Genomic DNA, 16753 nt, shown 5'->3' with positions numbered 1-16753 from the left:
TAGCAAACACCATCATACTTTCTGACTCTATTTTGAATGACCACACCAGACTGGGCTAGAACAATGTGCCCAGTGTGTGTCCCAGAGATGGCTGCTTCTGACTATATTTTAAATCTTAATTCAAACTAAGAAGTTTTCCATAGCTTGACTGCAAGTGTAATTAAATTAGTTTCTGTACCTACCCGAGAGTAAAGTTACCAGAATCAACTCCTTGAACACAATCAGATTCTTTCATTAGAAAAAAGTATCCAGAAAAAGCCCATCATGCAGAATTATCCACGGTAATGATTTATTGGGTCCAAGCCAAAGAAGACCTTAAAGACACCCAAAATGACAAGCACAGCCCGAAACGAGGTTTACAAGTGACATCCTCTGTGAGATGACACTAAGAAATTACTGCTAACTTTGTTAGATTCATGTTGGCATTGCAGTTATACAAGCAAATGGCCATATTTTTAGACACGTACACTGAACTACATAGGATTGAAAGGACAGATGTTTGAAATTCGCTTTAAAACACAAAAGCAAGAAAAAATAAAATGGAACAAATTTTTTTTTAAGATCTTATTTATTTATTTGACAGAGAGAGAGATAGCGAGAGCAGGAACACAAGTAGGGGGAGTGGGAGAGGGAGAAGCAGGCTTCCCGCTGAGCAGGGAGCCCGATGTGGGACTCGATCCCAGGACCCTGGGATCATGACCTGAGCCGAAGGCAGATGCTTAACGACTGAGCCGCCCAGGCGCCCAAAATGGAACAAATTTAACAAAATCTTGATAATTACTGAATCTGAGGGATGAATATATGGGAGTTCACTGTATTAGTCTTTCTGTGTGTGTGTTTAAAAGTGTTCATAATGGGGGCACCTGGGTGGCTTACTCGTTAAGCGTCCGCCTTTGGCTCAGGTCATAGTCCCAGGGTCCTGGGATCGAGCCCTACATCGGGCTCAGCGGGAAGCCTGCTTCTCCCTCTCCCACTCCCCCTGCTTGTGTTCCCTCTCTTGCTGTGTCTCTCTCTGCCAAATAAATAAATAAAATCTTTAAAAAAAAAAAAGTGTTCATAATGAAAAAGAAAAGCAGGCCCCTCCACTGGTATGTCTCTGATCAAAGACCAGTTTAGCTAACACTCCAGGCTTTGGTGAAGCCATTCTTCCACTCAACTCCAATGTTCCAGAGCAGAACTCTGGGAGAGAGACTGGCCACTTTCACACGTAGAGGCCACACCCATCCTCACCCCATCAAGGCCTTCCATGAGCTCTATTCTATTTATTTGCGTGTGAGCCCACTTCTCATAGAAGACAGTAAGATCTTTGGAAGGCAGGGCCCATATCTGAATCCTCCTTCTCCACTAAGAATAGTGTTTGTACACAGCAACTTTATAAAATGCATGTTGCCAAATGGGGGGAAAAAGAAAATCAGAGTTTGTAACAATGTGCAAGACACCTTCATGACTATGTGTAATTAGCTCCCTTTGCTAACTGTAAATTAAGTTCATCTCACAACACAACTTGATTCAGAGGTTTCAGGGATGAGAGAAAAGGGCTAGTCCGTTCTACGAGAGCTGACTAGACAATATTTCTCATTTCTGTTGAGGAGACATTTAAAACCAGGAAAAACAGTACAGAAATAAGCACTAGCTGTTATTTCCATGATCAAAACTGAGAAAAATCTCAAGAAATACCCTAAAAAGAGTTTTACACAGATTTTTTAAAAAATCTCAACACATTGCAGTGCGTGGGTCGTGCCCTAGGTCAAGTGTCCGACTCTTGGTTTTGGCTCAGGTCATGATCTCAAGGTCATGAGATCATGCCCTGGGTCAGCTCCGTGCTTGGAGCTGAGTCCGTTTGTCCCTCTTCCTCTGCTCCTCCCCACTGCTCTCTTAAAAAAAAAAAAACTCAACAAATTACTTTGGTTTGACTGATACATCTAGTCAGTGAATAACATTCAAAGGTCAAGACTTACTCATCTCTGGGACTTAAATAAAACTGACACTTGCTCATTAATAATAATCACATATTGCAACTCAGTACCAGATCAGACCAAACACAGCCACAGGAAAACCTGGGTAAGAATACCTAAAAGGAGTAGCAGACAGTGCTGGTTCTCAAAGGGTAAAATGTAGGAAAGTTCTTATTTGATTTGGGGGCAGGAGGGGAGGGAAGCATACCATTACTTCCTATAAATTGGGTTTTTGTGGCTTTAATTAATCCACCAAAATAGTATTCATGAAGAACAAAAATAACACAGAATATTTTATAAGAAAAAAATGTCAGCTTCCTTGGTTTTGATTTCAGGCTGCTATAAATTATTTTTTGTATGAATAACTAGGCAATCATCAATATTTACTGGGTACCTAGGATCACGTAAGAGAGAATAGAACGAGAACTGCTATTCCTAGATAACCTTACCATCAGAGGCAAAACAAAGTTTAAATAAAGAAGATGAACTCGCACTCTTAAGTGGGTTCAGTTTATAGTCTACCAGTAGCATTAACAGGAGACCATCAAACAGAACCAGACTCAGGGGGTTTAATTGTTTTTAAATCGATCAGTAGAACTTTCTGTAATGTTTCTAAACCCACCCAATGTTCTCATATTCTACTTTTATACAGGAAACCATTCCTAAATGATTTTTATTCTTTCTTCTACTTCTAGGCTTTGGTTTCATCTCTCCTGTTGTTAAGTACTTTGTTTCAAATATAACCTGAATATATAGTGCATTTCTACTATATATAGAACAATGCAAAAGGTACATATGCGTGGAAGAAATACTAGAGATTTTAAGGCACCCAGACAAGGCATATACATTGAAAAGTTATTACAACCTGATCTCAAAATTTACTAGCCCAATACTTATTTCAAACCACTCTTCACATACTAGTTATATACTCATAATAAAATGTTTCTTTATCATTGATTGTCTATTATTTAAACTCTGCTTATTTATCAAGGTTCTATGACATTTCCACCCATAACATGAAAAAGCCTGAAAATCCATTTCTTTTTTTTTTAAGATTTTTTTTTTTTTTTTTGGACAGAGAGAGCGAGAGAGCACAAGCAGGGGGAACAGCAGAGGGAGAGGGAGAAGCAGGCTCCCCACCAAGCAGGGAGCCCGATGCGGGGCTCAATCCCAGGACCCTGGGATCATGACCTGAGCCGAAGGCAGACACTTAACGACTGAGCCACCCATTCCTGAAAATCCATTTCTGACAGGTTTGGTTTTTTTGTTTTTTTGTTTTTTTTTTTAAATAGGCTCCACGCCCATCATGGAGCCCAATTCAGGGCTTAAACTCAGAACCCTGAGATCAAGACCTGAGCTGAAATCAAAAGTGAGACACTTAATCAACTGAGCCACCCAGGCACCCCATCTAACATTTTTTTTTCTAAGATTTTTTTTTGACAAAGAGCACATGCGCAGAAATAGGCAGTGGCAGGGAGAGGGAGAAGCAGGCTCCCCGCTGAGCAGAGAGCCTGATGCGGGATTCAATCCCAGGACCCTGGGATCATAATCTGAGCCAAAGGCAGACGTTTAACCAACTGAGCTGCCCAGGCACCCCTACTGCTTTTTTTTTTTTTAATGAAAAATAATGATGATTTGATAACAACAAAAATTACCAAAAACAAACATTCTAATCCTCTTAAATGTTTAACATTCTCTTCTTACACCTGTCTTTTGATTAATTTGGTCTTTAAGAAAAGCAAAACCACCAATGCTTTTGGAAGGTGTTTCCATCTTAAGAATCCAAAACAAAAAGCACTGATTTCAACTCATTTCTGGATGCAATTTTAGCGTAAATCACAATGTAACACTTATTTTTTTTTTTAAGATTTTATTTATTAGGACACCTGGGTGGCTCAGCTGTTAGGCGTCTGCCTTCAGCTCAGGTCATAGTCCCAGGGTCCTGGGATGGAGTCCCTCACTGGGCTCCCTGCTCAGCAGGGAGCCTGCTTTTCCCTCTGCCTGCCACTCCCCCTGCTTGTGCTCACTCTCTCTCTCTCTCTCTCTCTCTCTCCCCCTTTGGCAAATAAATAAATAATAAAATCTTTTAAAAAAATAAAATAAAGATTTTTATTTATTTATTTGAGAGAAAGAGAGAGCATGAGCAGGGGAAGGGGCAGAGGGAGAGGGACAAGCAGACTCCCAGCTGATCACAGAGTCCCACACAGGGCTCAGTCTAATAACTGAGATCATTACCTGAGCCGAAATCAGATGCTTAACCCAACTGAGCCACCCAGGCACCCCCACAATGTAACATTTATTAATAAAACATAAACAAAACCATATGTCATACTATTCCTAGAGAATGTGATATATATTAATAATGAACCATAAGGCAGAGCCAGTAGGATTAAAAAATCAACTATTATTTTTTTTAAAGATTTTATTTATTTATTTGACAGAGAGAGACACAGCGAGAGAGGGAACACAAGCAGGGGGAAATGGGAGAGGGAGAAGGAGAAGCAGGCTCCACGCTGAGCAGGGAGCCCCATGTGGGGCTCGATCCCAGGACCCTGGGATCATGACCTGAGCCGAAGGCAGACGCTTAACGACTGAGCCACCCAGGTGCCCCAAAAAATCAACTATTATTAAATAAAACAAGGTTCAGTCAGTTGAGCATCCAACTCTGGGTTTCAGCTCAGGTCATATCATCACAGTCATGGGACTGAGCCAGCATCAGGCTCAGTGCTCAGCGCAGAATCTGCTTCAGATTATCTCTCCCTCTCCCTCTTCCTCCCGCTTGCTTGCATGGTTGCTCTCTCTCTCTCTCTTTCAAATAAATTAAAAAAAATTTTTAAATAAAGAAATAAATTGGGGTGCCTGAGTGGCTCAGGTGGTTAAGTGTCTGACCCTTGGTTCCGACTCAGGTCATGATCTCAGGTTCCTGAAATCAAGCCCCACATCAGACTCCACACTAAGCAGTCTGATTCTTGCCCTCTCTCTCTCTGCCCCTCTCCCTGTTCATGTGCGTGCTCTCTAAAATAAAAATAAATAAATCTTTAAGTAAATAAACAAAACAAGGAACTTAATCAGAATTCATAGTATTTGTTTTGTAACTGCACCACCAGAAACTCTGATTTCAATACAGTGGTTGTATTAAAAAGAACTATCTACCTCCAACAGCATACCTCGAGATATATTGTGCAAATTTATCTTTGAATTCCCCATCATCCTAACATAGGGCACTCTGCAGGCATTTGTCTATTTCAAAGAGCAGCAGCTAGCCACCACCAACTATAAAATATTTTGCTATTCCACATACAGATCTGCATATTTAAAGTCTAAACATGATTTACACCCTCATGAAGAATGTGACTGCAAAAGCCCTTATCAAAATATTAGCATATCAAATCTAGCAACATACAAAAAGAATAATATGTTATGATCAAGAGGGTTTTACCCCAGGAATGCAAGGTTAATTTAACATGCAAAAAATCAGTCCATTGAATTCATCATATTAAAAGAATAAACAATGATGCAGAAGATGCAGAAAAATTATTTGACAAAATTCAACACCCACTCTAATAAAAAACTCTCAGCCAACTAGGAACATAAGAAAACTTCCCCAACCTACAAAAGGCATCCTTGAAAAACCTACAAGTAACATCACAACAGTGAAATAGTGAGTGCTTTCACCCTTAAATCAGGAAGAAAACGAAAATGTCTACTCTCACCACTTATATTCAACATTGTACCTGATATCCCAGCCAATACAATAAGGCAAGAAAAAGAAAGAAAAGGTGTATAGATTGGAAAAGAAGAAGTAAAACTCTCTATTTGAATATGACATGATTGTTTACACAGAAAATCCTAAGGAATCTACAAAAAAGCTAGTAGAATAAATAAATTAGTAAGTTTCAGGATATAAGGTCAATATACAAAATTCAGTTATATTTCCATATGTTAGAAGCAAACAATTGGAAAAAATTTTTTAAATATCCACTTAAAACAGCATAAAAATAAAAACCCCGAAATACTAGTAACAGAAGAACAAAATAACATGTAAGACCCCCACACTAAACACTACAAAACACTGCTGGGAAAAATTAAAGACCTAAGAGAATGGAGAGATATAGTATGTCCATGCATCAGAGATTCAATACTGTTAAGATGTCAATTCTCCCCCAAACTGATCTACGGATTCAATACAATTATAATCATAATTCCATCAAGCTTTCCTCTAGAAATTGACAAGCTAATTCTAAAATCTATATAAAAAATGCAAAGAACCAGGATCCTGGGTGGCTCAGTCGTTAAGCATCTGCCTTTGGCTCAGGTCATGATCCCAGGGTCTTGGGACAGAGCCCTACATCGGGCTCCCTGCTCAGTGGAAAGCCTGCTTCTCCCTCTCCCACTCCCTCTGCTTGTGTTCCTGCTCTCCCTATCTATCTCTCTGTCAAATAAATAAATAAAATCTTAAAAAAAAAAATGCAAAGAACCTAGAATAGCCAAAACAATCTTGGGGGAAAACAAAACAAAACAATGAAGCTGAAGACTTACACTAACTAGAGGACTTCAAAACTTACCACAATACTACAGTAACGAAGTCAGTGTGATACTGGCATAGGGACAAACAGATCAATGAAATAGAATAGAAAACCCAGAAATCAGGGCACCTGGTTGGTTCAGTCCGTAGAGCATGTGACTCTTGATCTAGGGGTAGTAGGTTCAAGACCCACATCGGGTGTGGAGATTACCTAAAAATAAAATCTTTAAAAAAAGATAAAAGAAAGAAAAAAGAAAACCCAGAAATACACACATACTACAGGGTATTTGATTTTTGACAAAAGTGCCAAAGAATCTGATGGGGAAAAGGAAATCTTTGCAACAAAGGATGCTAAAACAACTGGATATCCATAAGGAAAAAAAAATAAATCTCAACCCCCATCTCATAGACTTATTAATTCAAGATGGATCATAGAACTAAATGTAAAAACTAAATTATAAAACTTCCCAAAGAAGATACAGAAGAATATCTTTATGACTTGGGGGCAGCAAAGTTTTACTACAAAAGAAAAAAAATGCCAAATTAGATTTCACCTAAATTTAAAACCTCTGCTCATCTAAAGTCACTATAAAGAAAATGAACAGGAGGGGCACCTGGGTGGCTCAGTTGGTTAAGCCTCCGACTCTTAATTTCAGCTCAGGTCATGATCTCAGGGTTGTGTGATCGAGCCCTATGTTGGGCTCAGTGCTCAGCAGTCTGCTGGAGATTCTTTCCCCTCCCTCTCCCTCCCCCTTTGCTCCTCCCCCACCCAGCTCTCTCTCGCGCGCACACATGCTCTCTCACTCTCTCTCTAATAAATAAAATCTTAAAAAAAAAAAAGACATACAAACAGACATTTTGTTAGCAAAAATGTAAAGTAACTGGAAACTCTCACACAATGCTGATAATATTCTGGAAAAAGGTCTAGCAGTTTCTAATGAAACTAAACATATACTTATGTATATTTATGATCCAGCAATTCCACTCCTAAATATTTACCCAAGAATTGAAAACAAATGTTCACAAAAAGATCTGTACACGAATGTTCATAGAAACGTATTCAAAACAGCCCAAAACTGAAAAAAGCCCAGATGTTCTTCAACAGAAGAATGTAAAACAGAGGTACAGTCAGAAAACAGAATGGTACTCAGCAATATAAAGGAACAAACTATTGATACAACAGCAACATGGATGAACTTTGAAAACATCAGGCTGAGTGAAAGATGCCTTACTCAAATGAGTACTTACTATATGAATCCGTTTACATTCTCCATTTGTATGGAATAGGCAAGATTAATCTATGATAGAAACAAATTACAACAGTGGTTGCCTGGGTTTGAAGGAACATCTCCAGGAATCAAAGAACTTTCTGGGATGATGGTAATGTTCTAGGTCTTGATAGGAGTTCAAGTTCTACAGGTATATACATTTGTCAAAACTCATTGAATGGTACCCTTCAGATTGTGCATTTCGGTTGGAACCCCACACTGGGTGCAGAGATTACTTTAAAAAAAAAAAAAAAAAAGAAAAAAACACACCTAGAGGAAGATTGTGCATTTTACCGTATGCAAGATTTACACTCTCTTAAATATACATATGTGTGTATATATACACATGTATACATATGTGTGTGTATGTGCGTGTATATATATACACACATATTGAACCCGTTTGTTATACAAGGACACATATTCAGAAGTAAAACACTGAAATCTCCAACATGCTTTGAAGCATAGCAAAAAATTAAGATGGTTTAATGAATGGATAGAGGATGAATATGTAACACAACAATGAATGACAATTATAGACCCTAGATGATGTATATAAGGGTATTCAGCATATTAATCCTTCAACTTTTCTGCACTTTTGAATATTTTCATAATAAAATGTTGGGAATAAAATTTTAATTACAAGTTACTACATGAATAGTGTACACCAGGTCAATAACAACAGGTGCCAAGTGATTAAGTGATTACTATGTGAGAAGCACTATGGTGGTTACTCACATACATTATACATATAATCCCCACAGCAATCCCGCAAGGTAAGTATTATCCCCATTTTCCAGATAGGGAACTGACACACAAAAAGACTAGGAAACTTATTCTGGCCTCAGACAGCTACCAAACGATAAAGGCAGGATTCTAAACCCAGGTCTGATTCTATAAGGGCTGTTCTTTCCGTTACATCATACTGCCTTAACAATGAATCCAAGGATTTAGCCCAATTTATTTTTTTATACTACTATGGAATTGTGTGTTATTTTCTTTTCCTAAGAGTTTATTTTTAAGTAACCTCTGAACCCAACGTAGGGCTCAAACTCACAACCCCAAGATTAAAAGTTGCATGCTCTACCAACTGAGCCAGCCAGGTGCCCCTGTGCTATTGACTAGTAGTAGAAATAAGTGGGTTAATAGCAACTGTAATGGGATAGGCTATTACATTGCTGCTGCTATTCTTATCTCCTTTCAACGATATTATGAATGTGTCTCATGATACTAGACACAAATGCCAAAACCATGACACAATTTTCTCAAACAGTTCTTTACCTCATTTCTCGTTCTTCATGTTGAGCGATAAGGTTGCTATAAAAATTCTCCAGTGTCACTTTGGTCATGGTCACCCTTTCCTTTGTGTGATTACTCATGGAGGAACAAGGTGTTGAGCCTGTCATTGCCATGGCTGCTAGAAACAAAAAAAGAAGAGGTATTAGTTTTGGAGTAGAATCCACCAATCATACACTCTCCTCACCTACTGGTAGGATAGTAAATTGGTACAAGTTTTCTGAAGGACAAACATATAATATACAACAAAAGCCAGACAAACAGAATACTTGATGAAAATAAGTATATATTAATGTCCTATGACCCAGAAATACCATCTCTAGGTATTAGGCCTAAAGAAATTGTCTCATAGACTCTTAAGAAATGCACAAACTTGTGCATTACAAGAGATGTTTATTATGCCATCATTTGTGTTATAGGAAGTTGAAGCCAATTCAGTAAGGAAATAAAATGCTGTGGGTGCACAAAGAAATAACATGCAGCAGTCAGAAGCAAATCTATCTGTACCTAAAAGTGACATGAATATATCTTTAAAACATATGTTGTAATTTTAAAAAGGAAGAGAACAAGATCATAATATAAACATAAATTAAGAATATATAATACAGACACAGTATAATTTTTTACCATCCAAAAATCTACCTTGAAGAAATCAAAGACCCATAAGGATTCATACGCAGGGGGTTCAATGTAGCACTGTAATGATAAAACTTGAATACACAACAACAGAACTGATTAAATTATAAAAAGTCCTATAATTGAATAATGCACAATTAAAATATGTTCAAATGTTTAATGTCAGGGGAAAGGTTTCCAATCTAAGCAGGAAAAGGTTACAAACCAGAATATATACCATGATTTCAATTTTATTTATGTGTTTACTAGATGTGCACAGAATTATTTGAAATATGTATCAAAATGCTACTAATGGCATAACTCTAGGCAGTAAGAATGCAATAGATCATTTTACTCTTGTTTGGGCTTTTCCACATTTTATATATTTTCTTCAATGAGCATGTACTATTACTATTAAATTACCAATAACTTTTAAAGATTTTATCTTTAAGTAATTTCTCCACCCAATGTGGGGCTCAAACTTACAACCCCAAGATCAAGAGTCACATGCTCTACTGACTGAGCCAGCCAGGTGCCCCAAATTACCAATAACTTTTAATTTATACCATTTCTACAGTTAAAAAAAAATCTGTAACTAAAATGCTCATCTACAGGTATATATGTACTCTGACATGTCTTACAGTATTTGAAAAATGTATGTTATTTGGATTTACAAGTTAAAACAAAAAACTGATAAAAACAATGTTACAAAGAAAAAACCTGAATCATAATTTTAGTGATGGAAGATATCTTAAAAACAAAATACACTGACTTCCTCGTTTTACATATGAGAAAACTGATACCAACAAGATTTAAATAGCTTATAGAACATTTTTTTCATAGATTTAAATCTCATTTTCCCCCAGATATTTTTACCAGCCCATACTCTCACAGTTGGCCAGACCATTCACCTCTGGACTTGCTCCAGCACTGGCAATAATGCTCAATATTTTATCTTTATCATGCCTTCCTCCAACATGACCGCCTCTGTCTGTCCTTTCATCCCAATAAAAAGCTGAGTAAAAATCAGGAGGGGCCAGAGGCCATTTTCAAAGATAGTACACTTTATGAAAGTTTCCTTAAGGTTCTCCCCTTAATACTTAGCAGCTTTTTAAATTTTCTCATAGATTAGGGCTACTAAGGAATGTGCAAACAGTTATTTATTACTAAGACAAAAGGCTTAACATTAAGCAATTTTATTAAAAGATATTCAGGGGAAAATCACGTAAAAGAATAATCCTTTCAGAGCAAAGAGATTCAAAATCAAGGCTCTACTTCAAACATTTTTATTCATGAAGTGCCAAAATTATAAGTAATAACAAATTCAAGAAAGTGAACTCAGTTCTACCTTACTATGTTATTTGTTACAATGTTATTTTTTATGAGGAAGTTTCTGCTAATACCAAAGCAAACCCAAATATTTTTAGGATATCAGTAGAATTGTTTAAAGACCTCTGGTTTATGAAGCTTGGGTGTGGTTCCTTATTTGTCAGCCTGTACCCCCTCCACCCACAATGAAAACCACATGCACTCTGAGTCTGGTGAAGAAATTTTCAAACCAGATTTAAAAACAAGTCTGAAGCAAGGGAGTGCTTTGTACTCCTCCCTTGTCTGAACACTTCTAGAGACCCTTTTTATATACATATATGTGGTTACATTTTAACAACTGAAATTATTCAAAAATGCAACTAACTAAGACAAACAGTGCCTTTCATAGGGCACTGTTTAATGGTGGTTAATAAATGTAAGTTGAGCAAGTTAATGATTTTTTAGTTGTCAACAAAACTAAAGAACAAAATTATATTTACATTGATAAGTATATAAATACTGAGGTGTGGAATGTTTTTACTCATTTAAGTCACTGGCATGGCTTTCTAAGCTTTTAAAAAGATCAACAGGAGATTAAGTGTACTCAAAGATGCTCACATAACAGACCAACAAATTTCCTAGCAGAATGATTTTCAACCTTCACGTACAGTCTCTAATGTAATGGCAAAGGTTGCACTATCCTTCCCTTTGACCTTTCTTCAAAACCTCCTCCTCCTTCCCTTCCTCCACTCATAAAAGGCTTAGCCTGTTCTAATAACCTTTCATCAAAAGATACAATTACTATTGCCCTATAGCAATTTATAGCTTTACTGGGTCAACCAAGTACTTTTTATAACACAGGGCTTTCCCTCACACTTTTGATAATTCAAACCTTCATGCCCTGACCTACAGGCCCCTTCCCTATTCATTTCATTCTCCATCTCTGCAGAATAAGGGAATAGGTAGGTAAGAAATTCTTAAAAGTTTTAAAAACTTAACAAAAGAATGTGATCTGCAAAGGTACTGCAAACATAAGAGTAGATTAAATGAAAACCAGTTTTATTCAACCTAGATGGTCATCCTTGATTGACTGACTTTACAGTGGTACTGTTATCTCTATGAATACCCCTTCCCTCACCAATTATTTATTTCTTTGTGATTGACAATCCAGTATCTTTCATTTGGGTAAATGAACACGGATATCATTCCTTAAAAATCACATATCTTAATTTCTCCTCCTGAACTGTAAGCCATGGGAAAGCAAGCACCTGTCTTACATACACTACTTTTAATATCCTTCTCCCATCTCATGCACAATGCTATGCACGTAGTAAGCACCTTATAAAAGATTTACTGAGAAAGCACTCATCTTTCCTGACCATTACTAGGAACTGAGAATATGCATGTATGATGGGGATAGAACTGGGAGGGCAAGTGGTTTTCTATACAAAGTTGGAGGATAGAGTTCTGGTCCTCTTATGAGTGGAGCCTGTTATCGTGGTGTTTGTTTTATATTTAGGGAAACGCCATCTACTGCCTAGCTAATTCTAATTCGGAGCCAAGGTGAGCTGAAAGGGAGAGGAAGCACAAGGTTTACCTCACTTCAACTTTCCTCTGTACATTTCAAAACCAACAAGTTTCTCTTTGTGCCTTTTAGTCAATTCAAAGTGCAAACTGAGAGATCTGATCTCTCTACTAGCTGTTTCTGCACACTTTCTGAAACAGACTTCCTCCAAATCCTTATCGACTTTCCTTTTCCCACTCTTGTCTTAAAAAAAAAAATCGTCACTCAATTTTCCTGTGATTTTAAGATTATCTGAAGCCCAGTACTCTAAGACTAGCCATGGGGAAGGGGCCCGACTCAAAGGAACCACACCCCAAGACGGGCTTTCCATATCTCTGCCTCACACAACAGCTCTTAGGTTCTCAGACCCCAGAAAAAAAGAAAAGAGATGGAAACTGGTAATGACTGAGATTCCAGAGGAGACTTAAGCGGCTGCGGCGAGCAGACAAAGCTGGCAACATGGAAAAGAGAAGAGAGCCCGGGTCCCCGCCCCAGCTGTACAAAAAGAAAGAATGGGGTGGGGAGCCTGAGACTGGGAAAATGTGGCGAGGACCGGCAGCAGAGCCTCTGAAAACCGGGAGGAGGGAGGCTGTCAGTAGGCTGAGGAGAGCGGCCATGGGGCCGTCAGGACACGGCTGGTAGGAGGGCGCCGGCGGGAAGGGAGAACCCGAAAAAGAGACCGGCGGAGATGAGGGGGAGAGATTGGGATGGACTGAAGACGGCGGCAGCAAGACACTCACCAGGGCCCCGGGGAAGGAAGAGCTGGGGGCGGCGGACAGCCGCAGACGCCGGCCGGGCCAGCGACCTCTCTCGACGGGCGGACAGGCGAAGCCCCAGCGGCAGCACCCCGCCGACCAGAGAAGAAGATAGGGACGCGTTAGGGTCTCTGAGGCAGGGGCCGAGGGGCGGGTGCGGGTAAGGACAACAGGAAGCGCTCCAACTGCCGGAAAAGACGGCAGCGCGAAGGGGCCAAGGCAGCCGAGTCCCCCGCCGCGTAGAGGGGCTGGCGCGGCGGCCAAGGGCCAAGACTGCGCAAGCGTGACTTCCCAGCGCCGCGGCGGGGGATTTCAGGACTGCGCGTGCGCGGCCCCGCCGCACCCACTCTGCCTCTACCTGAGCAGTAGAGGCCGTATGGAGGGCAGAAGTATGAGATGTGGCGCGGATTCTGGGAGGGATAGGCTGGGCTCGGGGAAGGTGCCCGTTGTTTTCTGGTTTCTTTGTCTGTTTGCTTTATTTGGAAATAATTATAGACTCACAAAAAGCTGCAAAATTAATACAAGGAAGTCTCGTGTACCCATCACCCTCCCAGCTTCCCTCACCATCTTACATAACTATACTACATTATCAAAACCAGGAAATTGACATTGGCACGGTACAACTAACTACACCAATACAAATGACTAGATTGCAGACCTTACTCAGATTTAACCAGTTTGCCACGCACTCATTTGTTCATCTGTGTGTGCTTGTGTTCTCGCACTCATCCGTTCTATTAAACTGTATCACTTGGATAGTTGTCATCCCCCATCTTCCCCTGATTTTTGATTATCGTAGCAGTAAATCGGCTAGAGCCCTTGGTCCCATCTTACTCTTCCTTAAAGTAAGGACAAACACACCTTACTTGGGATCTGGAGAGCTCTCATAACATCAGGCCATCAGGAGGGCATCCCAGTGTGCACAGAAGAACCTGCTTTTCAAGGCTATGCAACTGCTTAGTCTGTACAACCCCGGGTTAAAAGGTCCCAAGCCTTTGGACACTCATTCTTTCCTTGAGAATGGAGCACACTGCTCTTGACCAGAAAGTGTCAGGCTCCCGGAAACAAAGATGAGTAAGATATGGTGGCTAACTGCCTTCAAAAAGACTATGTAGGAAGCAAAATGCGCAAGTTATTCATTATGGTGTTTTGTGCTAGTTTGGTGCCTCACTCTTTTTTTTTAATTTATTTATTTTTTTTAGATTTTATTTATTTGAGAGAGAGAGACAGAGATAGTGAGAGAGAGCACAAGTGGTGAGGAGAGGGAGAAGCAGGCTCCCCGCAGAGCAAGGAGCCCGATGCGGGACTTGATCCCAAGACCCCGGGATCATGACCTGAGCCGAAGGCAGAGCTTAACCGACTAAGCCACCCAGGCACCCTGGTGCCTCACTCTTGAGTAATTTTAAGACTATAGAGCTTGGGGGCGCCTGGGTGGCCTCAGTCATTAAGGCCTGCTTTCGGCTCAGGTCATGATCCCAGGGGTCCTGGGATCGAGCCCCGCATTGGGCTCCCTGCTCCGTGGGAAGCCTGCTTCTCCCTCTCCCACTCCCCCTGCTTGTGTTCCCTCTCTTGCTGTGTCTCTCTCTGTCAAATAAATAAATAAAATCTTAAAAAAAAAAAAAAAAGACTACAGAGCTTTGTTTTACCCTTCAAGCTTGGGGTCCTGGGCTTTGTTTCCTTAATGGTCTTAAAAACATAGGCATTCTGGACGCCTGGGTGGCTCAGTTGTTGAGCATCTGCCTTTGGCTCAGGTCATGATCCCAGGGTCCTGGGATCAAGTCCCACATCGGGCTCCTTGCTCAGTGAGGAGCCTGCTTCTCCCTCTCCCTCTGCTGCTCCCCTGCTTGTGCTCTCTCTCCCTGACAAATAAATAAATAAAAATCTTTAAAAAAAAAGTTAAAAAAAAAACATAGGCATTCCTTGACTACTTTCATCTTCCTAGACTTCAAAACCCAGTTTCCTTTTGTCTCGCCTCATACAAAAATCACTTCACCCTTCATTCTCTGCCCAAAGGCCCTTCTCCCCCAATGCCTTTTGTTAAAGTCTTACCAGTCCTTAATGACTTAACAGTGCAAGATGTTTGCATAGTGCTTTTCAGTTTAGAAATCCCATTCACTCATTTAATCTCAGTTCATCCTCACAAGTCTTTGGCAGGTCACATAGGATGAGTTTTTACACGTAAAGTAACTAACACTCAGAGAAGCAAAGTGACTTGCCTGAATTCTCACAGCTAGTAAAGCAAGCAGCAAAGAGGGGAGTCCCGTTTTCTGATTGCAAATCCAGTGTTCTTTCTGCTTTCCCCTTTCCCCAGCTGAAACCTTAACTTTTCCTTGGAGCCTTCCCAGGTTCTCAAGAAGTATCTCATTCTCTATTCTCTGTAGTTCAATATTAATTTATCTGTACCCTAACTCTAATAAACACTAAGGTTTTCCTCAGAATAGCTCAGCCAGAATATGCTGCTTTTCTCTTGTAGACTCCCCTGTGGCCAGGAAGTAGGCACAAAACCTAAATGCCACCAGTCAACTTATACCCACCCCAGACTGTGAGCTGGAAGAAGCGAGTGTGATCTGACCCTACACCCACGGGACTGGGCCTTATTTGCCTCCCTCTACTACTGGTGTTGTTGAATCCTGCCTTTATTCTAAATGCTGATATTTTGTTCATCATGCATCTTTTGCATTAATTTTTATTTTTTTAAACATTGTATTAAAATATTATTGTGATTACTGAGTCTTTTGCCACCCTCATAAATCTTGTATCAAGGGAAGTGTCTTGCTCACCTCACCCTACTCCAGACCCTGGAAAAATCACTCTGAATCCATTCTGGTCAGAGTGTAGCTGCTCCATACAGCTTCTAGAGACCTTCACAGAGGTCTCAAACCAGAATTGTGTCACATGGCCACCCTTCCTGGGAGAGCAAGTACTCAGCTTTTTTTATATTCTGTAATGGAGGCAGGCAAAAAAGAAAGGGAGTGAAATGGATATTGGGTGATCCAGCCAATAATGTCTGCCATGGAGTATATATTACTTTGCTATTCTCTTTTAATCTCACTTCTTAATCTAAATGGAGAATAGCATATTGCAGGATGCTTTTTTCTTTAAGTTTATTTATTTTCTTTAGTACTCTCCACACCCAGTGTGGGGCTTGAACTCAAGACCCCAAGATCAAAAGTCACACGCTCCTCTAACTGAGCCATCCAGGGCCCTTATTAATTGACTTCTGGTTAATGGGAACACTAAACAGTCAATCCCTTTATATTTCTTTTTTTAAATTGTATTTATTTGACAGAGAGAGACACGGCTAGAGCAGGAACACAAGCAGGGGGAGCGGGAGAGGGAGAAGCAGGCTTCCCGCTGAGCAGGGAGCCCGATGTGGGGCTCGATCCCAGGACTCTGGGATCATGACCTGAGCCGAAGGCAGACGCTTAACGACTGAGCCACCCAGATGCCCCAATCCCTTTATATTT

General features: G+C 40.1%; 1 protein-coding gene across 3 annotated transcripts in view; it reads right to left on the bottom strand.

Moving 5' to 3' along the window:
* Positions 1-13557, bottom strand: part of STK38 (serine/threonine kinase 38) — a 39952-nt gene extending 26395 nt beyond the window's left edge. Inside the window, exons 1-2 of one of the 3 annotated variants that reach the window (XM_028120753.2) lie at positions 13272-13557; positions 9030-9165 (exon numbers count right to left, since the gene is read on the bottom strand). In XM_028120753.2, the coding sequence (XP_027976554.1) occupies positions 9030-9160 (131 nt within the window). In that variant the 5' untranslated portion in view covers positions 9161-9165; positions 13272-13557. Of the gene's footprint in view, positions 1-7728; positions 7779-9029; positions 9166-13271 lie in introns of those variants that run through there. The other 2 variants (XM_028120752.2, XM_088024007.1) reach the window with 2 other exon arrangements.
* Between the last annotated feature and the right edge of the window lie 3196 nt (positions 13558-16753).

The sequence above is a fragment of the Eumetopias jubatus genome, unplaced genomic scaffold (assembly GCF_037043125.1).
Source record: "Eumetopias jubatus isolate StellerSeaLion01/CBP00866 unplaced genomic scaffold, mEumJub1_p1.0 scaffold_6, whole genome shotgun sequence".
Taxonomy (NCBI): domain Eukaryota; kingdom Metazoa; phylum Chordata; class Mammalia; order Carnivora; family Otariidae; genus Eumetopias; species Eumetopias jubatus.
The sequence above is the reverse complement of the archived record's forward strand: the minus strand, read 5'-3'. Positions and strand labels throughout refer to the sequence as shown.